This window comes from Pristiophorus japonicus, unplaced genomic scaffold (genome assembly GCF_044704955.1).
Source record: "Pristiophorus japonicus isolate sPriJap1 unplaced genomic scaffold, sPriJap1.hap1 HAP1_SCAFFOLD_799, whole genome shotgun sequence".
NCBI lineage: Eukaryota > Metazoa > Chordata > Chondrichthyes > Pristiophoridae > Pristiophorus > Pristiophorus japonicus.
The window spans coordinates 47,501-70,028 of NW_027254717.1; the positions used below are offsets into that span (position 1 = coordinate 47,501).

At 52.6% G+C, this 22,528-nt stretch overlaps 1 protein-coding gene across 1 annotated transcript in view; it reads left to right on the forward strand.

Moving 5' to 3' along the window:
* Positions 1-22,528, forward strand: part of LOC139257034 (tonsoku-like protein) — an 85,017-nt gene that overhangs the window by 36,162 nt on the left and 26,327 nt on the right. The window contains exons 9-13 of the mRNA XM_070874379.1: positions 13,003-13,166; positions 14,290-14,410; positions 16,051-17,228; positions 21,029-21,135; positions 22,193-22,349. Coding sequence (XP_070730480.1) covers positions 13,003-13,166; positions 14,290-14,410; positions 16,051-17,228; positions 21,029-21,135; positions 22,193-22,349 — 1,727 coding nt within the window. The remainder of the gene's footprint in view (positions 1-13,002; positions 13,167-14,289; positions 14,411-16,050; positions 17,229-21,028; positions 21,136-22,192; positions 22,350-22,528) is intronic.

The window sequence follows — 22,528 nt, forward strand, 5'->3', positions numbered from 1 at the left end:
CCGGGGAGCAGTGTGTCCCACCCCGGGGAGCAGTGTGTCCCACCCCGGGGAGCAGTGTGTCCCACCCAAGGGAGCAGTGTGTCCCACCCAAGGGAGCAGTGTGTCCCACCCCGGGGAGCAGTGCGTCCCACCCCGGAGATGTCCCACCCCAGGGAGCAGTGTGTCCCACCCCGGGGAGCAGTGTGTCCCACCCCGGGGAGCAGTGTGTCCCACCCCAGGGAGCAGTGCGTCCCACCCCGGGGAGCAGTGCGTCCCACCCCGGGGAGCAGTGCGTCCCACCCCGGGGAGCAGTGCGTCCCACCCCGGGGAGCAGTGCGTTCCACTCCGGGGAGCAGTGTGGGGATGTCCCACTCCGGGGAGCAGTGTGGGGATGTCCCACTCCGGGGAGCAGTGTGGGGATGTCCCACTCCGGGGAGCAGTGTGGGGATGTCCCACTCCGGGGAGCAGTGTGGGGATGTCCCACTCCGGGGAGCAGTGTGGGGATGTCCCACTCCGGGGAGCAGTGTGGGGATGTACCACTCCGGGGAGCAGTGTGGGGATGTCCCACTCCGGGGAGCAGTGTGGGGATGTCCCACTCCGGGGAGCAGTGTGGGGATGTCCCACTCCGGGGAGCAGTGTGGGGATGTCCCACTCGGAGCAGTGTGGGGATGTCCCACTCCGGGGAGCAGTGTGGGGATGTCCCACTCCGGGGAGCAGTGTGGGGATGTCCCACTCCGGGGAGCAGTGTGGGGATGTCCCACTCCGGGGAGCAGTGTGGGGATGTCCCACTCCGGGGAGCAGTGTGGGGATGTCCCACTCCGGGGAGCAGTGTGGGGATGTACCACTCCGGGGAGCAGTGTGGGGATGTCCCACTCCAGGGAGCAGTGTGGGGATGTCCCACTCGGAGCAGTGTGGGGATGTCCCACTCCGGGGAGCAATGTGGGGATGTCCCACTCCGGGGAGCAGTGTGGGGATGTCCCACTCCGGGGAACAGTGTGGGGATGTCCCACTCGGAGCAGTGTGGGGATGTCCCACTCCAGGGAGCAGTGTGGGGATGTCCCACTCGGAGCAGTGTGGGGATGTACCACTCCGGGGAGCAGTGTGGGGATGTCCCACTGCAAGGTACAGTGCGAGCCGGAGCAGGAGGGTGACGGCAGTGAAGGGGGCGACTGGATCAAACGTCACCATAATCCAGGTCTGTGCTTGGAGCGCGGGCAGGTGCAGGAGGAGCGGCGAGAGATTGTGGAGGGACGTGATCGAGGCCCAGGAGAGGCGAGGGCCCAGGGGCAGCACGGACCAGCCCACACTGCGATATGTGCGCGCTGGGTCCGTGCAGCAGAGCAGGTCTCCAGTCGTCCTGGTTAATCCTTGCCACTGGACCAAGACCTCGCTCTGTCAAGCCCATGTGGTGGCTGGTGTGCAACGGTCACCCCACGTTAAAACAATCCACGCACAGGCATCTTCCACCCTTCAGGATGTAGTTCGGGATCTGGAATATTAGATTCTTCATTGAAACGCCTGTGAACTCATCGAACTCACCCCTTTTTGGCGTGGAAGCAAGTCATCCTCGATACAAGGGATTGCCGAAGACGAAGAGCCTCCCTCAGTACTGCCCCTCCGACAGTGCAGCACTCCCTCAGTACTGCCCCTCTGACAGTGCAGCACTCCCTCAGTACTGCCCCTCCGACAGTGCAGCACTCCCTCAGTACTGCCCCTCCGACAGTGCCGCACTCCCTCAGTACTGCCCCTCCGACAGTGCGGCACTCCCTCAGTACTGCCCCTCCGACAGTGCGGCGCTCCCTCAGTACTGCCCCTCCGACAGTGCAGCGCTCCCTCAGTACTGCCCCTCCGACAGTGCGGCACTCCCTCAGTACTGACCCTCCGACAGTGCAGCGCTCCCTCAGTACTGCCCCTCCGACAGTGCAGCACTCCCTCAGTACTGCCCCTCCGACAGTGCTGCACTCCCTCAGTACTGCCCCTCCGACAGTGCAGCACTCCCTCAGTACTGCCCCTCCGACAGTGCAGCACTCCCTCAGTACTGCCCCTCCGACAGTGCAGCACTCCCTCAGTACTGCCCCTCCGACAGTGCAGCACTCCCTCAGTACTGCCCCTCCGACAGTGCAGCACTCCCTCAGTACTGCCCCTCCGACAGTGCGGCGCTCCCTCAGTACTGCCCCTCCGACAGTGCAGCACTCCCTCAGTACTGCCCCTCCGACAGTACTGCCCCTCCGACAGTGCAGCACTCCCTCAGTACTGCCCCTCCAACAGTGCAGCACTCCCTCAGTACTGCCCCTCCGACAGTACTGCCCCTCCGACAGTGCAGCACTCCCTCAGTACTGCCCCTCCGACAGTGCAGCACTCCCTCAGTACTGCCCCTCCGACAGTGCGGCACTCCCTCAGTACTGCCCCTCTGACAGTACGGCGCTCCAACAGTGCAACGCTCCCTCAGTACTGTCCCTCCGACAGTGCAGTGCTCCCTCAGTACTGCCCCTCCAACAGTGCAGCGCTCCCTCAGTACTGCCCCTCCGACAGTGCGGCACTCCCTCAGTACTGCCCCTCCAAGGTTACAAAGGAAACCTCCTGCTGATTACCACCTACCACCCTCTCTCAGCTGATGAATCAATACTCCTCCATGTTGAACACCACGTGAAAGAAGCACTGAGAGTAGCAAGGGCACAGAATGTACTCTGGGTGGGGGACTTCAATGTCCATCACCACGAGTGGCTCGGTAGCACCACTACTGATCGAGCTGGCCGAGTCCTGAAGGACATAGCTGCCGGACTGGGCCTGCAGCAGGTGGTGACAGAACCAACATGAGGGGAAAACCTACTTGACTTCATCCTCCCCAATCTACCTGTCACAGATGCATCTGTCCATGAGCAGCTAGTCGAACATCTGTCTTTGGGAAAATGCTGGAGTCCATCATTTAGGAAGTAGTAGCAGGACATTTAGAAAATCATAATACAGTCAACCAGAGTCAGCATGGTTTTATGAAAGGGAAATCATGTTTGACAAATTTGCTGGATTTTTTGAGGATGTAACAAACAGGGTGGATAAAGGGGAACCAGTAGATGTGGTGTATTTGGATTTCCAGAAGGCATTCAATAAGGTGCCACATAAAAGGTTACTGCACAAGATAAAAGTTCACGGGGTTGGGGGTAATATATTAGCATGGATAGAGGATTGGCTAACTAACAGAAAACAGAGAGTCGGGATAAATGGGTCATTTTCAGGTTGGTAATCTGTAACTAATGGGGTGCCACAGGGATCAGTGCTGGGACCCCAACTATTTACAATCTATATTAATGATTTAGATGAAGGGACTGAGTGTAATGTCGCCAAATTTTCTGATGATACAAAGATGGGTGGGAAAGCAAGTTGTGAGGACACAAAGAATGAACAGAGGGATATCGATAGGTTAAGTGAGTGGGCAAAAATTTGGCAGATGGAGTATAATGTGGGAAAATGTGAGGTTATCCACTTTGGTAGGAAGAATAAAAAAGTTAATTATTATTTAAATGGGGTGAGATTACAAAATGCTGCAGTACAGAGGGACCTAGTGGTCCTTGTACATGAAACATTCCTGAGATGAAGGGATAGTGATATGAAGAAAGGTTGAGTAGGAGTATTCGGAATAAGGTGGACGAATTAACTGCGCAGATAGCAGTTAACGGGTGTGATGTAATTGGCATCACAGAGACATGGCTCCAGGGTGACCAAGGCTGGGAACTCAACATCCAGGGGTATTCAACATTTAGGAAGGATAGACAGAAAGGAAAAGGAGGCGGGTTGGCGTTGCTGGTTAAAGAGGAAATTAATACAATAGTAAGGAGGGACATTAGCTTGGATGATGTGGAATCGGTATGGGTGGAACTACGGAATGCCAAAGGGCAGAAGACACTAGTGGGAGTTGTGTACAGACCACCAAACAGTAGTAGTGAGGTTGGGGACAGCATCAAACAAGAAATAAGGGATGTGTGCAATAAAGGTACAGCAGTTATCATGGGTGACTTTAATCTACATATTGATTGGGCTAACCAAACTGGGAGCAATGCGGTGGAGGAGGATTTCCTGGAGTGTATTAGTGATGGTTTTCGAGACCAATATGTCGAGGATCCAACCAGGGAGCTGGCCATCCTAGACCGGGTGATGTGTAATGAGAAAGATCTAATTAGCAATCTTGTTGTGCGAGGCCCCTTGGGGAAGAGTGACCATAACATGGTAGAATTCTTTATTAGGATGGAGAGTGACACAGTTAATTCAGAAACTAGGGTCCTGAACTTAAGGAAAGGTAACTTCGATGGTTTGAGGTGTGAATTGGCTAGAGTAGACTGGCAAATGATACTTAAAGGGTTGACGGTGGATAGGCAATGGCAAACATTTAAAGATCACATGGATGAACTTCAACAATTGTACATCCCTGTCTGGAGTAAAAATAAAACAGGGAAGGTGGCTCAACCGTGGCTAACAAGGGAAATTAAGGACAGTGTTAAATCCAAGGAAGAGGCATATAAATTGGCCAGAAAAAGCAGCAAACCTGAGGACTGGGAGAAATTTAGAATTCAGCAGAGGAGGACAAGGGGTTTAATTAGGAGGGGGAAAATAGAGTACGAGAAGAGGCTTGCCGGGAACATAAAAACTGACTGCAAAAGCTTCTATAGATATGTGAAGAGAAAAAGATTAGTAAAGATAAACATAGGTCCCTTGTAGTCGGATTCAGGTGAATTTATAATGGGGAACAAAGAAATGGCAGACCAATTGAACAAATACTTTGGTTCTGCCTTTACGAAGGAAGACAAAAATAACCTTCCGGAAATACTAGGGGACCGAGGGTCTAGTGAGTAGGAGGAACTGAAGGATATCCTTATTCGGCGGGAAATTGTGTTAGGGAAATTGATGGGATTGAAGGCCGATAAATCCCCGGGGCCTGATAGTCTGCATCCCAGAGTACTTAAGGAAGTGGCCCTAGAAATAGTGATCATTTTCCAACAGTCTAACGACTCCTATGGACTGGAGGGTAGCTAATGTAACACCACTTTTTAAAAAGGGAGGGAGAGAGAAATCGGGTAATTATAGACCGGTTAGCCTGACATCGGTGGTGGGGAAAATGTTGGAATTAATTATTAAGGATGAAATAGCAGCACATTTGGAAAGCAGTGACAGGATCGGTCCAAGTCAGCACGGATTTATGAAAGGGAAATCATGCTTGACAAATCTTCTGGAATTTTTTGAGGATGTAACTAGTAGAGTGGACAAGGGAGAACCAGTGGATGTGGTGTATTTGGGCTTTCAAAAGGCTTTTGACAAGGCCCCAGACAAGAGATTGGTGTACAAAATCAAAGCACATGGTATTGGGGGTAATGTATTGACGTGGATAGAGAACTGGTTGGCAGACAGGAAGCAGAGAGTCGGGATAAACGGGTCCTTTTCAGAATAGCAGGCAGTGACTAGTGGAGTGCCGCAGGGCTCAGTGCTGGGACCCCAGCTATTTACAATATACATCATTGATTTGGATGAAGGAATTGAGTGTAATATCTCCAAGTTTGCAGATGACACTAAACTGTGTAGCGGTGTGAGCTGTGAGGAGGACGCTAAGAGGCCGCAGGGTGACTTGGACAGGTTAGGTGAGTGGGCAAATGCATGACAGATGCAGTATAATGTGGATAAATGTGAGGTTATCCACTTTGGGGGCAAAAACACGAAGTCAGAATATTATCTGAATGGTGGCAGATTAGAAAAAGGGGAGTTGCAACGAGACCTGGGTGTCATGGTTCATCAGTCATTGAAAGTTGGCATACAGGTACAGCAGGTGGTAAGGAAGGCAAATGGTATGTTGGCCTTCATAGCTAGGGGATTTGTGTATTGGAGAGGGAGGTCTTACTGCAGTTGTACAGGGCCTTGGTGAGGCCTCACCTGGAATATTGTGTTCAGTTTTGGTCTCCTAATCTGAGGAAGGACGTTCTTGCTATTGAGGGAGTGCAGCGAAGGTTCACCAGATTAATTCCCGGGATGGCCGGACTGACATATGAGGAGAGACTGGATCAACTGGGCCTTTATTCACTGGAGTTTAGAAGGATGAGAGGGGATCTCATAGAACATACAAGATTCTGACGGGACGGGACAGGTTAGATGCAGGAAGAATGTTCCCGATGTTGGGGAAGTCCAGAACCAGGGGACACAGTCTTTAGGATAAGGGGTCGGCCATTTAGGACTGAGATGAGGAGAAACTTCTTCACTCAGAGAGTTGTTAACCTGTGGAATTCCCTGCCGCAGAGAGTTGTTGATGCCAGTTCATTGGATATATTCAAGAGGGAGTTAGATATGGCCCTTAAGGCTAAAGGGATCAAGGGGTATGGAGAGAAAGCAGGAAAGGGTTACTGAGGTGAATGATCAGCCATGATCTTATTGAATGGCGGTGCAGGCTCGAAGGGCCGAATGGTCTACTCCTGCACCTATTTTCTTTGTTTCTATGTTGGGCCTATACGCATTGGAATTTGGAAGAATGAGAGGTGATCTTATTGAAATGTATAAAATACTGAGGGGGCTTGACAGGGTAGATGCAGAGAGGATGTTACCACTGATAGGGGAGACTAGACCTAGGGGGCATAGTCTCAGAATATAGGGTCGCCCATTTAAGACAGAAATGAGGAGAACTTTCTTCTCTCAGAGGGTTGTAAATCTGTGGAATTCTCTGCCGCAGAGAGCTGTGGAAGCTGGGTCATTGAATGTATTTAAGGCGGAGATGGACAGATTTTTGAGCGCTAAGGGAGTGAAGGATTATGGGGAGCGGGCGGGGATGTGGAGCTGAGTCCATGATCAGATCAGCCATGATCTTATTGAATAATGGAGCAGGCTTGAGGGGCCAAATGGCCGACTCCTGCTCCTATTTCTTATGTTTTTATGTAGCATTATGTCGTGATCATCGCACAGTCATTATGGAGATGAAGCCCTGTCTTCACACTGAGGACACCCTCCACCGTGTTGTGTGGCACCAGTACCGTGCTAAATGGGATAGATTCAGAACAGATCCAGCAGCTCAAAACTAGGCATCCATGAGGCGCTGTAGGCCATCAGCAGCAGCAGAATTGTATTCCACCACAATCTGTAACCTCATGGCCAGGCATATCCCACACTCAATCATTACCATCAAGCCAGGGGACCAACCCTGGTTCAATGAGGAGTGCAGAAGAGCATGCCAGGAGCAGCACCAGGCGTACCTAAAAATGAGGTGCCAACCTGGGGATGCAGCAACACAAAACTGCATGCATGTTAAACGGCAGAAGCAGCATGCTGTAAACAGAGCTAAATGATCCCACAATCAACGATCACATCAAAACTCTGCAGTCCTGCCACATCCAGTTGTGAATGATGGTGGACAATTAGACAATTGAACAACCAACAGGCGGAGAAGGCTCCATGAACATCCTCATCCTCAATGATGGAGGAGCCCAGCACACAAGGGCAAAAGGCAAGGCTGAAGTGTTTACAACATCTTTGGCCAGCAGCGCCGAGTGGTTGATCCATAGCGGTCTCCTCATGAGGTCCCCACCATCACAGAAGCCAGTCTTAAGCCAATTTGATTCACCCAAGGTGATATAAAGAAACAGCTGAGACCACTGGATACAGCAAAGGCTATGGGCTCCAACAACATCCCGGCTGTCGTGCTGAAGACTTGCGCTCCAGAATTCGCCTGTAACCAAGCTGTTCCAGTACAGCTGCAACACTGGTATGTACCCGACAATGTACAAAATTGCACAGGTATATCCTGTTCACAAAAACCAGGACACATCCAATGCATCCAATTACCGCCCCCTCAGTCTACTCTCAATCAGCAGCAAAGTGATGGAAGGTGTCATAGACAGTGCCATTAAGCAGCACTTACCAGTAACCTGCCCATCGATGCTCAGCTTGTGTTATGCCAGGCCTTCTCGGCTCCAGACCTTATTACAGCCTTGATCCAAACATGGACAAAAAAACTGAATTCCAGAGGTGAGGTGACATTTGACCGAGTCTGGCCTCGAGAGCCCTAGTAAAACTGAAGTCTATGGGAATCGGGAGATAGCAACTGGGCAGCTCGGTTTATCATCTCAGAGTGATAGAGTAGAATAGGCCGATATCTCTGGAGTTTAGAAGAATGAGAGATGACCTCATTGAAACAAACATGAAACACAAAAGGATAGTATGCAGGTACAGCAAGTGATCAGGAAGGCCAATGGAATCTTGGCCTTTATTGCAAAGGGGATGGAGTATAAAAGCAGGGAAGTCTTGCTACAGTTATACAGGGTATTGGTGAGGTCACACCTGGAATACTGCGTGCAGTTTTGGTTTCCATATTTACGAAAGGATATACTTGCTTTGGAGGCAGTTCAGAGAAGATTCACTCGGTTGATTCCGGAGATGAGGGGGTTGACTTATGAGGAAAGGTTGAGCAGGTTGGGCCTCGACTCATTGGAATTCAGAAGAATGAGAGGTGATCTTATTGAAACGTATAAGATTATGGGGGGGCTCGACAAGGTGGATGCAGAGAGGATGTTTCCACTGATGGGGGAGACTAGAACTAGAGGGCACGATCTTAGAATAAGTGGCCGCCCATTTAAAACTGAGATGAGAAGAAATTTCTTCTCTCAGAGGATTGTAAATCTGTGGAATTTGCTGCCTCAATGGGACAGTGAATAAATTTAAGGCAGAAATAGACAGTTTCTTAAATGATAAGGGGATAAGGGGTTATGGGGAGCAGGCAGGGAAGTGGAGCTGAGTCCATGATCGGATCAGCCATGGTCTTATTAAATGGCGGAGCAGGCTCGAGGGGCCGTATGACCTACTCATGTTCCTATTTCTTTTGTTCTGAAGCGGGGTTGATAGGGTAGATGTTGAGAGGATGTTTCCTCTGGTTGGAGAATCTAGAACTCGGGGCATAGTTTCAGGACAAGGGGTCGACCATTTAAGATAAAGATGAGGAGGAATTTCCCCACTCAGAGGGTTATGAATCTTTGCAATTTTCTGCCCCAAGTGGCCATGGACCCAGAATCATTGAGTATAATCAAGGCTGATATATAGATTTTTGGACTCTCGGGGATATCTGGATAGTGCGAGAAGGTAGAGTTGAGGTAAGATCAGCCATGGTGGAGCAGGCTCGAGGGGCCGAATGGCTGACCCTATGTTCTTATGTTACACCCCTCAGTGACCCTACACTCGCTCATTAACCCCTCAGTGACCCTACACTCTCTCATTAACCCCTCAGTGACCCTACACTCTTTCATTAACCCCTCAGTGACCCTACACACTCATTAACCCCTCAGTGACCCTACACTCTCACATTAACCCCTCAGTGACCCTACACACACTCATTAACACCTCAGTGACCCTACACACTCATTAACCCCTCAGTGACCCTACACTCGCTCATTAACCCCTCAGTGACACTACACTCTCTCATTAACCCCTCAGTGACCCTACACTCTCTCATTAACCCCTCAGTGACCCTACACTCTCTCATTAACCCCTCAGTGACCCTACACACTCTCATTAACCCCTCAGTGACCCTAAACTCTCTCATTAACCCCTCAGTGACCCTACACTTTCATTAACCCCTCAGTGACCCTACACTCTCTCATTAACCCCTCAGTGACCCTACACTCTTTCATTAACCCCTCAGTGACCCTACACATTCATTAACCCCTCAGTGACCCTACACTCTCTCATTAACCCCTCAGTGACCCTACACACTCCCATTAACCCCTCAGTGACCCTACACTCTCTCATTAAACCCTCAGTGACCCTACACTCGCTCATTAACCCCTCAGTGACCCTACACTCGCTCATTAACCCCTCAGTGACCCTACACACTCATTAACCCCTCAGTGACCCTACACTCTCTCATTAACCCCTCAGTGACCCTACACTCTCCCATTAACCCCTCTGACCCTATACTCTCCCATTAACCCCTCAGTGACCCTACACTCTCCCATTAACCCCTCAGTGACCCTACACTCTCATTAACCCCTCAGTGACCCTACACTCTCTCAATCCCTCAGTGACCCTACACTCTCTCATTAACCCCTCAGTGACCCTACACTCTCACATTAATTCCTCAGTGACCCTACACACTCATTAACTCCTCAGTGACGCTACACGCTCTCATTAACCCCTCAGTGACCCTACACTCTCTCATTAACCCCTCAGTGACCCTACACATTCATTAACCCCTCAGTGACCCTACACTCTCTCATTAACCCCTCAGTGACCCTACACACTCCCATTAACCCCTCAGTGACCCTACACTCTCCCATTAATCCCTCAGTGACCCTACACTCTCATTAACCCCTCAGTGACCCTACACTCTCTCAATCCCTCAGTGACCCTACACTCTCTCATTAACCCCTCAGTGACCCTACACTCTCACATTAATTCCTCAGTGACCCTACACACTCATTAACTCCTCAGTGACGCTACACGCTCTCATTAACCCCTCAGTGACCCTACACTCTCTCATTAACCCCTCAGTGACCCTACACTCTCATTAACCCCTCAGTGACCCTACACTCTCATTGACCCCTCAGTGACCCTACACTCTCTCATTAACCCCTCAGTGACCCTACACTCTCATTAACCCCTCAGTGACCCTACACTCTCATTAACCCCTCAGTGACCCTACACTCTCCCATTAACCCCTCAGTGACCCTACACTCTCATTAACCCCTCAGTGACCCTACACTCTCATTAACCCCTCAGTGACCCTACACTCTCTCATTAACCCCTCAGTGACCCTACACTCTCACATTAATTCCTCAGTGACCCTACACACTCATTAACTCCTCAGTGACGCTACACGCTCTCATTAACCCCTCAGTGACCCTACACTCTCTCATTAACCCCTCAGTGACCCTACACTCTCATTAACCCCTCAGTGACCCTACACTCTCATTGACCCCTCAGTGACCCTACACTCTCTCATTAACCCCTCAGTGACCCTACACTCTCATTAACCCCTCAGTGACCCTACACTCTCATTGACCCCTCAGTGACCCTACACTCTCTCATTAACCCCTCAGTGACCCTACACTCTCATTAACCCCTCAGTGACCCTACACTCTCATTAACCCCTCAGTGACCCTACACTCTCCCATTAACCCCTCAGTGACCCTACACTCTCCCATTAACCCCTCAGTGACCCTACACTCTCATTAACCCCTCAGTGACCCTACACTCTCCCATTAACCCCTCAGTGACCCTACACTCTCATTAACCCTTCAGTGACCCTACACTCGCTCATTAACCCCTCAGTGACCCTACACTCTCATTAACCCCTCAGTGACCCTACACTCTCCCATTAACCCCTCAGTGACCCTACACACTCTCATTAACCCCTCAGTGACCCTACACTCATTAACCCCTCAGTGACCCTACACTCTCCCATTAACCCCTCAGTGACCCTACACTCGCTCATTAACCCCTCAGTGACCCTACACTCTCTCATTAACCCCTCAGTGACCCTACACACTCATTAACCCCTCAGTGACCCTACACTCTCTCATTAACCCCTCAGTGACCCTACACTCTCACATTAACCCCTCCGTGACCCTACACTCTCACATTAACCCCTCAGTGACCCTACACTCTCTCATTAACCCCTCAGTGACCCTACACTCTCTCATTAACCCCTCAGTGACCCTACACTCTCTCATTCACCCCTCAGTGACCCTACACTCTCACATTAACCCCTCAGTGACCCTACACACTCATTAACCCCTCAGTGACCCCTACACTCGCTCATTAACCCCTCAGTGACCCTACACTCTCTCATTAACCCCTCAGTGACCCTACACTCTCTCATTAACCCCTCAGTGACCCTACACTCTCTCATTCACCCCTCAGTGACCCTACACTCTCACATTAACCCCTCAGTGACCCTACACACTCATTAACCCCTCAGTGACCCCTACACTCGCTCATTAACCCCTCAGTGACCCTACACTCGCTCATTAACCCCTCAGTGACCCTACACCCTCAGATTAACCCCTCGTTGACCGTGCACGCGCTCATTAACCCCTCAGTGACCCTGCACTCGCTCTTTAACCCCTCAGTGACCCCACACACTCCCATTAACCCCTCAGTGACCCTGCACTCGCTCTTTAACCCCTCAGTGACCCTACACACTCCCATTAACCCCTCAGTGACCCTACACTCGCTCATTAACCCCTCAGTGACCCTACACTCTCTCATTAACCCCTTAGTGACCCTACACTCTCCCATTAACCCCTCAGTGACCCTACACGCTCACATTAACCCCTCAGTGACCCTACACTCTCCCATTAACCCCTCAGTGACCCTACACTCTCCCATTAACCCCTCAGTGACCCTACACTCTCCCATTAGCCCCTCAGTGACCCTACACTCTCTATTTAACCCCTCAGTGACCCTACACACTCTCATTAACCCCTCAGTGACCCTACACGCTCTCATTAACCCCTCAGTGATCCTACACTCTCACTTTAACCCCTCAGTGACCCTACACTCTCACATTAACCCCTCAGTGACCCTACACGCTCACATTAACCCCACAGTGACCCTACACACTCCCATTAACCCCTCAGTGACCCTACACTCTCACATTAACCCCTGAGTGACCCTACACTCTCCCATTAACCCGTCAGTAACCCTACACTCTCACATTAACCCCTCAGTAACCCTACACTCTCACATTAACCCCTCAGTAACCCTACACTCTCCCATTAACCCCTCAGTAACCCTACACTCTCACATTAACCCCTCAGTGACCCTACACACTCCCATTAACCCCTCAGTGACCCTACACACTCACATTAACCCCTCAGTGACCCCTACACCCTCAGATTAACTCTTCAGTGACCCCACATTTTCAGATTAACCCCTCAGTGACCCCACACACTCTCATTAACCCCGCAGTCGCTCTGCACACATTGCTGACCTCACCCAACAGTAACCAGGGCAGGACACTGCGATCGGCGAGGACCTGTGAGTAACAAGTGTTGCGTGTGTTTGCAGAGATTGTGCACCTGCTCCTGGATAGCGGAGCCCCTGTCAATGATGCCGATGATGCGCTGTGTGATGGGACCTCTGTGCTCCACGATGCTTTATCCAGCGGGAGGTTGGAGGTTGTGGAGCTGCTAATTAACAGAGGAGCGTGTCTGACTGTCAGGGACACTGAGGTGAGTCAGGAGCTCGCTGTAAAACACACATCACCCTTGTGCACCTTACCTGTGCCCTCAGCGGGCGGGGAAACGCCTTCACCGAGAGATAGCAATCGATTCAATTCAGTGTACACAGAGAGGCTGTTGTGTTAGAGCACGAAGCTAAACTTCATCCTGTAAAAAACAGTAGAGGGAGCTTTACTCTGTATCTAACCCCGTGCTGTACCTGCCCTGGGAGTGTTTGATGGGACAGTGTAGAGGGAGCTTTACTCTGTATCTAACCCCGTGCTGTACCTGTCCTGGGAGTGTTTGATGGGACAGTGTAGAGGGAGCTTTACTCTGTATCTAACCCCGTGCTGTATCTGCCCTGGGAGTGTTTGATGGGACAGTGTAGAGGGAGCTTTACTCTGTATCTAACCCGTTCTGTACCTGCCCTGGGAGTGTTTGATGGGACAGTGTAGAGGGAGCTTTACTCTGTATCTAACCCCGTGCTGTACCTGCCCTGGGAGTGTTTGATGGGACAGTGTAGAGGGAGCTTTACTCTGTATCTAACCCCCTGTACCTGCCCTGGGAGTGTTTGATGGGACAGTGTAGAGGGAGCTTTACTCTGTATCTCAACTGTGCTGTACCTGCCGTGGGAGTGTTTGATGGGACAGTGTAGAGGGAGCTTTACTCTGTATCTAACCCGTTCTGTACTTGCCCTGGGAGTGTTTGATGGGACAGTGTAGAGGGAGCTTTACTCTGTATCTAACCCGTTCTGTACCTGCCCTGGGAGTGTTTGATGGGACAGTGTAGAGGGAGCTTTATTCTGTATCTAACCCGTTCTGTACCTGCCCTGGGAGTGTTTGATGGTACAGTGTAGAGGGAGCTTTACTCTGTATCTAACCCGTGCTGTACCTGCCCTGGGAGTGTTTGATGGGACAGTGTAGAGGGAGCTTTACTCTGTATCTAACCCGTTCTGTACCTGCCCTGGGAGTGTTTGATGGGACACAGCACTGTCCCACACAGGCCGGTAATTTAACCTCGAGTGCTGCCATGGGGGATCAGCAAACGTAGAGCCCACAATCTCAGATACGCGAGCAACGCCAATGGTTTTGTTCTTGGGCTGGCGGGATTAATTGCTAATCTCTTGTCCCCACAGGGTCATTCACCTGCCGATTGCTTCTATGAATGGACCCGAAGATTGAACGAGGAGCTGAGCACAGAGGCTGCACAGAGGTGTGCTATAATATCCGACATCCTGAATGCAGCCTCGCCTCAGGGTGAGTCTCACAGTAGCACAACTCCCCCACACTCCGGGTCCTCAACTCAAGGGCCGACTGAGCAAACAACTTCTACACAGAGCTTCGGTTCAACAACACATCGAGAGGGGAGACTTCCCACAGTGCAGCACTCCCCAGTACTGCCCCTCCGACAGTGCAGCACTCCCCCAGAGCTGCCCCTCCCATAGTGCAGCACTCCCTCAGTACTGCCCCTCCGACAGTGCAGCGCTCCCTCAGTACTGCCCCTCCGACAGTGCAGCACTCCCTCAGTACTGCCCCTCTGACAGTGCAGCACTCCCTCAGTACTGCCCCTCTGACAGTGCACCTCTCCCTCAGTACTGCCCCTCTGACAGTGCAGCACTCCCTCAGTACTGCCCCTCCGACAGTACAGCACTCCCTCAGTACTGCCCCTCTGACAGTGCAGCACTCCCTCAGTACTGCCCCTCTGACAGTGCAGCACTCCCTCAGTACTGCCTCTCCGACAGTGCAGCACTCCGTCAGTACTGCCCCTCCGACAGTGCAGCACTCCCTCAGTACTGCCCCTCCGACAGTGCGGCACTCCCTCAGTACTGCCCCTCTGACAATGCAGCACTCCCTCAGTACTGCCCCTCCGACAGTGCAGCAATCCCTCAGTACTGCACTGGGCAGTGTCAGCATGGATTATCAGCCTGACTCTCCGGAGTGGGACTTGAACCCACGACCTTTTGACTGAGAAGCGAGATTGCAATTGGAAATTCAAGACCTTACATTTTATTCGCAGAAAATTCCCTGTGTATATAATACAATAATATAGAGCCAACAGTTGCATTACTGTGTAAAATAGGGTTTTAATTTGAGGAAGTATTTTGACCAACCTTTTGATCTCAAGCTGTTAGAGGTTGAGTTCTCGAACTATCCCAGCGTGCCACATGGCTGCTCCTGTCCCTTTAGCTCGAGGTGATCAAATGTTCATTGCCTCTTTGATTGGAGGATATTGCAAGGGGATTTGAGTACAGGAGCAAGGATGTCTTACTACAGTTATACAGGGCCTTGGTGAGACTGCACCTGGAGTCTCGTGTGCTGTTTTGGTCTCCTTACCTAAGAAAGGATATACTTGCTATAGAGGGAGTGCAGCGAAGGTTCACCAGACTGATTCCTGGGATGGCAGGACTGTCGTATGAGGAGAGATTGGGTCGACTAGGCCTGTATTCACTAGAGTTTAGAAGAATGAGAGGGATCCCATTGAAACGTATAAAATTCTGACGGGGTTGGACAGACTGGATGTGGGGAGGATGTTTCCCCGGGCTGGGAAGTCTAGAACAAGGGGTCACAGTCTCAGGATACGGGGTAGGAAATTTCGGAGCGAGATGAGGAGAAATGTTCTCACTCAGAGGGTGGTGAACCTGCGGAATTCTCTACCACAGAAGGCTGTGGAGGCCACGTCACTGAATATATTTAAGAGGGAGATAGATAGATTTCTAGACACAAAAGGCATCAAGGGGTCTGGGGGAAAAGTGGGAACATGGTGTTGAGATAGAGGATCAGCCATGATCATATTGAATGGCGGTGCAGGCTCGAGGGGCCGAATGGCCTACTCCTGCTCCTATTTTCTTTGTTTCTGTATCCTTGGTCTGAATTTGCCCTTTGTTCCCCCGCACCAGGACTGAACCCATGTACCGAGGACCTTGAGTGTCTGCATAGCCAGCAGCTGCACACGGAAAGCTCCGCCCCACCTCCCTCACTGGTCCGTCCGGACAGCACCTTGGGGTGCCGCTGCCCTGCTCGCCGGGGGAGGGGAGGCCGTGGCGACGGTGCCCAATCACCCGTGGGTTCCCCCACAGCGCTGGCTCGGCCAAAGCGGAAGTCCTCGCGTTGTGAGGAGATGCACGCCGCGGACCCAGCGGCTGGACCCGGGACAGGCTCTTCCAACGTGTGGTCATCTGAGGAGGACGATGACTTCCTGCCCTCTCCCAGACCGTTAAAAATGCAGCGTCGTGCCAGGGGTGAGAGTTCATCGGCTAACCACAGCAGACCCGCAGCGTCGAGAAAACACAGGTTGTCACGCTGTCGCTCCGCCCCGCCAACAGAGCATGCTGGGACAGTACCTTCGGCCAAACCCGGACCGAGCTCTGCGACTGGACCAATATCTCGGGCCGAAGCTGGACAGAGCTCCGCCAGTGGACCAATACATTGGGCCAGACCTGGACCGAGCTCCGCCAGTGGACCAATACCTCGGGCCGAAGCTGGACAGAGCTCCGCCAGTGGACCAATACATTGGGCCAGACCTGGACCGAGCTCCGCCAGTGGACCAATACCTCGAGCCACAGCTGGACAGAGCTCCGCGAGTAGACCAATACATTGGGCCAAACCTGGACCGAGCTCCGCGAGTGGACCAATACCTCGGGCCGAAGCTGGACAGAGCTCCGCGAGTGGACCAATACATTGGGCCAGACCTGGACTGAGCTCCGCGAGTGGACCAATACCTCGGGCCACAGCTAGACAGACCTCCGTGAGTACGACACTGAACATTTCAACTGCTAACCAGACCGAACGCTCCCTGATGGACCTGCCGCCCAGTTTCCCGGAGAACGGGCTGGGGGATGGCTGGCTGGAAGTTGACCGGAGTGCGACCCGGCCAGAGTCAAGGCTACCGGTGCCCGCTGTGCCCACACCGGCAGTGGGAGAGGCTTGGGGCAGCGGTGCAAGCTGTGGGACGGGAAGGCAGATGGTCGACCTCCCCGCACAGTCCGCTGCCAGTGCGGCCCGCTTACAATCTCCCGGCGGGTCAGCGTGGGAGGTCCCAAGCAGCAGCACCATGATCACCCCGTCCCGATCACAGGTAACCCACAGCCCAGCTGACCCAGGGGTCCATCCCTGCCTGGTCCCTCGGGGAATATCGCCCTGTACAGGCGTCCACTCAATCACCCACCAACCCAGCTTTATCTGTGTCGGAGAGTCACGCTGTCGTTCGAGGAATCTGCCACTATCCGCATTAATATTCCATTTATACATCATAGAATCCCAGAGATTTACAGCACGGAAGGAGGCCATTTTGGCCCATCGTGTCCGCACCGGCCGACCAAGAGCTACCCAGCCTAATCCCACTTTCCAGCTCTGGGTCCGTAGCCCTGCAGGTTACGGCACTTCAGGTGCACATCCAGGTACTTCTTAAATGTGGTGAGGGCTTCTGCCTCTACCACCCTTTCAGGCAGTGAGTTCCAGACCCCCACCACCCTCTGGGTGAAGACATTTCCCTCAAATCCCCTCTAAACCTCCCCCCAATTCCTTTAAACCTATGTCCCCTTGGTTGTTGACCCCTCTGCCAAGGGGAACAGGTCCTTCCTATCCACTCTATCCAGGCCCCTCATAATTTTATACACCTCAATCAGGTCTCCCCCCAGCCACTTCTGTTCCAAGGAAACCAAACCCAACCTATCCAATCTTTCCTCATAGCTAAAATTCTCCAGTCCAGGCAACATCCTCGTAAATCTCCTCTGTACCCTCTCTCGTGCAATCACATCCTTCCTGTAATGTGGTGACCAGAACTGCACGCAGTACTCCAGCTGTGGCCTAACCAGTGTTTTATACAGTTCAAGCACTATGTCCCTGCTCTTGTATTCCGTGCCTCGGCCAATAAAGGCAAGCATTCCGTATGCCTTCTTAACCACCTTATCCACCTGGCCTGCTACCTTCAGGGATCCCTTTGTTCCTCTACACTTCAGTGTCCAACCATTTACTGTGTATTCCCTCGCCTTGTTAGCCCTCCCCAAATGCATTACCTCACACTTCTCCGGATTGAATTCCATTTGCCACTGTTCTGCCCACCTGACCAGTTGATATCTTCCTGCAGTCCGCAGCTTTCTTCTTCATTATCAACCACATGGCATCAGCGCTTGTCAAAGTGAGAGATCAAACCACGAGGACATCCTGGCATTTCGACTCCTAGCATCCAGCACTCCCAGAGCGCGAGCGAATCAGCAAGGGTTTTACACCCCGCTCGATCTTCTGTTCAGAGTAAAACAGGTGTTGATTCGCGATCGCCCTCAACCCCCGTCGTGTCACACAACGGCAGTGTGTGAGGTCACAGCCCCCGTGTCTTACCCAAAGGGTCAGCTCCCTCTGGGTGAAGATATTTCCCCTCAAATCCCCTCTAAACCTGCGCCCAATAACTTTAAATCCTACTGCCCCGTAATTGTCCCTCCTGGGACCGGAAAAGCCTCGATTTAAAAATTCTCATCCTTGTGTTCGAATCCCTTCGTGGCCCTCCCCCCTCCCTATCTCTGTAATCTCCTCCGGCCCCACAACCCCCCCCCCCACCCCGCGATCTCTGCGCTCCTCTAATTCAGCCCTCTCGTGGACTTTCATCGCTCCACCATTGGTGGCCGTGCCTTCAGCTGCTTTTTATGGTATAAATCAATGATGTGGACTTGAATGTTGAGGGTATGATTGAGAAGTTTGCAGATGACGCTGAAATAGGTTGTGTGGTTGATAATGAAGAAGAAAGCTGTGGACTGCGGGAAGATATCAATGAACTGGTCAGGTGGGCAGAACAGTGGCAAATGGAATTCAATCCTGAAACAACGTGTTGACTTGCTAGTCTGACAGGAGCCAGCCAGCCTCTGGGTGACCATTGTTTGCTGCGGACTGAGGCATAGGCTATTTGGCTGTGTGGGCCTTCACCTCGAGCACCATCCACATGCCCTTGTTCTCCTTTCCATAGACCTTGGGGCCCCCTGAAGCCAGTTGTCGCATCACGACCAGCAGCCCACAGACTTGGCATCAAACCATGGGATTTTCCTTATCCATACAGCCCAACGAAACCCTGGGTGGTGCATCTACCCACTGACAACATAGAACATCAGAAATAGGAGCAGGAGTGGACCATTCGGCCCCTCGAGCCTGCTCCGCCATTAGATCATGACTGATACTTTGCCGCCCAATCTCCATAACACTTGATTCCCAGAGTCCAAAAAACCTATCGATCTCAGCCTTGAATATACTCAACAACTGTGCCCTCTGGGGCAGAGAATTTCAAAGCTTCACCACCCTTCGAGTGAAGAAATTCCTCCTCATCTCAGTCTTAAATGGCCAACCCCTTATCCTGAGACTATGCCCCTAGTTCTCGACTCTCCAGCCCGGGGAAACGTCCTCTACCCGGTATCTATCCTGTCAAGTCCAAACAGGACGCTACGCGATTTCCCCTCCAAAGATTGTATTCTCGGACTCTGCCCCACAGGATCCTTCACTATGAGATTGCTAATTAACCTTGTCTCATTTCACAATACTGATCTAAAATGGCCTGTTCACTGATTGGTTCCGACTCACTGTTCGAGGAAACTGTCCATGAACTCAACCTCCAGACTACCTTTGCCAATTTGATTTGTCCAGTCCATATGAAGATTAAAGTGCCCCACAATTATTGCATTACCTTTGTTACAAGCTCCTCCTATTTCTGTGCAATGATATAGCTACTGTTTGGGGGGCCTATGTACTATGCCCGCTCGTGTTTTCTGCCCCTTGTTATTACTTTTATCTTTTTTTTGCCTCTCCCAGGAGAGATCACATGGCTCCGGTTGGGGTGGAGTGTAGAATGTTTCAGTATAAGGGGTGTCGCAGTTGTGTGGGGCGGGCTGGGTGCTTTAAACTTTCCGCCATTGTTAATAGGTTTATATGTAACCTTCAGGGCTGCTGACTGAGGGCTGTGTGCGGACACGATGGGCCGAAATGGCCTCCTCCCGCGCTGTAGATTTCTATGTTCCTCCTTATCTCCATCCGTACTGATTCTACTTCCTGATCTTCCGAGCCGAGATCTTTTCTCGCTGCTGTCCTTATGTCAGCCTTTATTACCAGAGCTACTCCCCCTGAGTTACCATTCAGCCTGTCTTTTCGAAACGTCAAGCCCCCTGGAACATTTAGATCCCAACCTTGGTCACCTTGCAACCCACGTCTCTGTAATGGCTATTAGATCAAAACCCACTTGTCTCTATTTGTGCTACCTTACTCTGAATGTTCGGTGCCTTCAGAGACAGAGCCGTTGATTTAAATTTCTGACCGTTACTTGCTGCTTTGACCTTATTCTCTCCTGCACTGCTACCGTTAAGCTCTCTGTCCCTTCCTGTCACACCCTGCTTATGTTTATCCAAATTGCTACGCTGCCCTATTGCATTGACCATTCTCTTTAGATATCTAAATTTCCCCCTCCCCCGACCCCTCGGCTCCGTTCTTTAGTTTAAAGCCCTATCTGCAGCCCTAGTTATTCGATTCGCCAGGAGGCTGGTCCCAGCCTGTCCCGATGGAACCCAGCGGTTCCCGGTACTGGTGCCGGTGTCCCGTGAATGGAAACCCCTTCCTCCCACACCACGCCTTGAGCCACGCAGTTAACTCTCTGATCTGCTTGACCCGATGCCAACTTAGCCATCGACCCTGCCAATCCACCCTCAGAATCTTCACAGCTTTCAGTGAGATCACCTCTCATTCTTCTAAACTCCAGAGCGTACAGACCCAATCTACTCGATCTCTCCTCACAGGACCCACCCTCTGATCCCTGAGCCATCCGGGCACCTACACAGTCTACCATCGAAACCAGCCAGCCAGCAAACACGGTGCTTGAAATCTGACAACTGTTTCCTGTCTTTGTAGCCCAGCATAAAACGCACGGTGACGTCACCACTCCCCACTCTGCCAGCCCCAATTCGAGTGAAAGTCCGGGTCAAACACAAGCTCTTCCTCATTCCTGTTCCCCACGGGTAAGAAAGCAAGACTTGCATTTATACAGCGCTTTTCACGACCACCGGATGTCTCAAAGCGCTTTACAGCCAATCAAGTACTTTTGGAGTGTAGTCACTGTTGTAATGTGGGAAACGCGGCAGCCAATTAGTGCACAGCAAGCTCCCACAAGCTCACTGCGGGGTGGGGGGGCGTCAGGGGGACGCTCTCGCTCACTGCGGGGGGGGTCAGGGGTCGCTCTCGTTCACTGTGGCGGGGGGTCAGGGGTCGCTCTCGTTCACTGTGGGGGGGTCAGGGGTCGCTCTCGTTCACTGCGGGGGGGGGATCAGGGGTCGCTCTCTCACTGCGGGGGGGGGGGATCAGGAGTCATTCTCGCTCACTGTGGGGGGTTAGGGTCAGGGGTCGCTCTCGTTCACTGTGGTGGGTGGTCAGGAGTCGCTCTCGCTCACTGCGGGTGGTTAGGGTCAGGGGTCACTCTCGCTCACTGCGAGGGGGTCAGGGGTCACTCTCGCTCACTGGGGGGGTCAGGGGTCGCTCTCGCTCACTGCGGGGAGTTAGGGTCGGGTCGCTCTCGCTCACTGCGGGGGGTTAGGGTCAGGGGTCACTCTCGCTCACTGCGAGGGGGGGGTCAGGGGTCGCTCTCGCTCACTGCGGGGGGGGTCAGGGGTCGCTCTCGCTCACTGCGTGGGGTTAGGGTCAGGGGTCGCTCTCGCTCACTGCGGGGGGGGTCAGGGGTCGCTCTCGCTCACTGCGGGGGGTTAGGGTCGGGTCGCTCTCGCTCACTGCGGGGGGGGTCAGAGGTCGCTCTCGCTCACTGCGGGGGGTTAGGGTCGGGTCGCTCTCGCTCACTGCGGGGGGGGTCAGAGGTCGCTCTCGCTCACTGCGGGGGGTTAGGGTGATGCACTGCTCACTGCGGGGGGGGGGTCAGGGGTCACTCGCTCCCTGCGGGGAGGGGGTCAGGGGTCACTCTCGCTCACTGCGGGGGGGTAGGGTGATGCACTGCTCACTGCGGTGTTACGAGGTGTGGGAGTCGGGGAGAGTGTGCGTCAGTCTCTGAGCTCTGTGTTTGGGTTGCAGTGCGTCGGACGCCTGCAGCGTCTCCTGGCTGGCGGGCGAGGCGGCGGCGAGGTACAAGCGGGAGTGCGGTGTGAGACCCCTGCTCTCCCTGACCAGTGATGGTGCACTGCTCTCTCCACACGACCTGGTCATCCACGTTCTCCAGGATAACGAGGAGGTGAGTCCCCGGGCCGTATCCTCGCCCCTGGTTCAGCCCCCGCCTTCTCAACGGGCTGGTTCACGTCAGGGGAAAGGGAGCAAGGGGGGGAGGGAAGGACAGACGGAGAGCGGGAGGGAGGGAGCGAGCGAGAGCCGGATAGAGAGAGGGAGCGAGGGAGCGAGGAACGGACGGAGAGC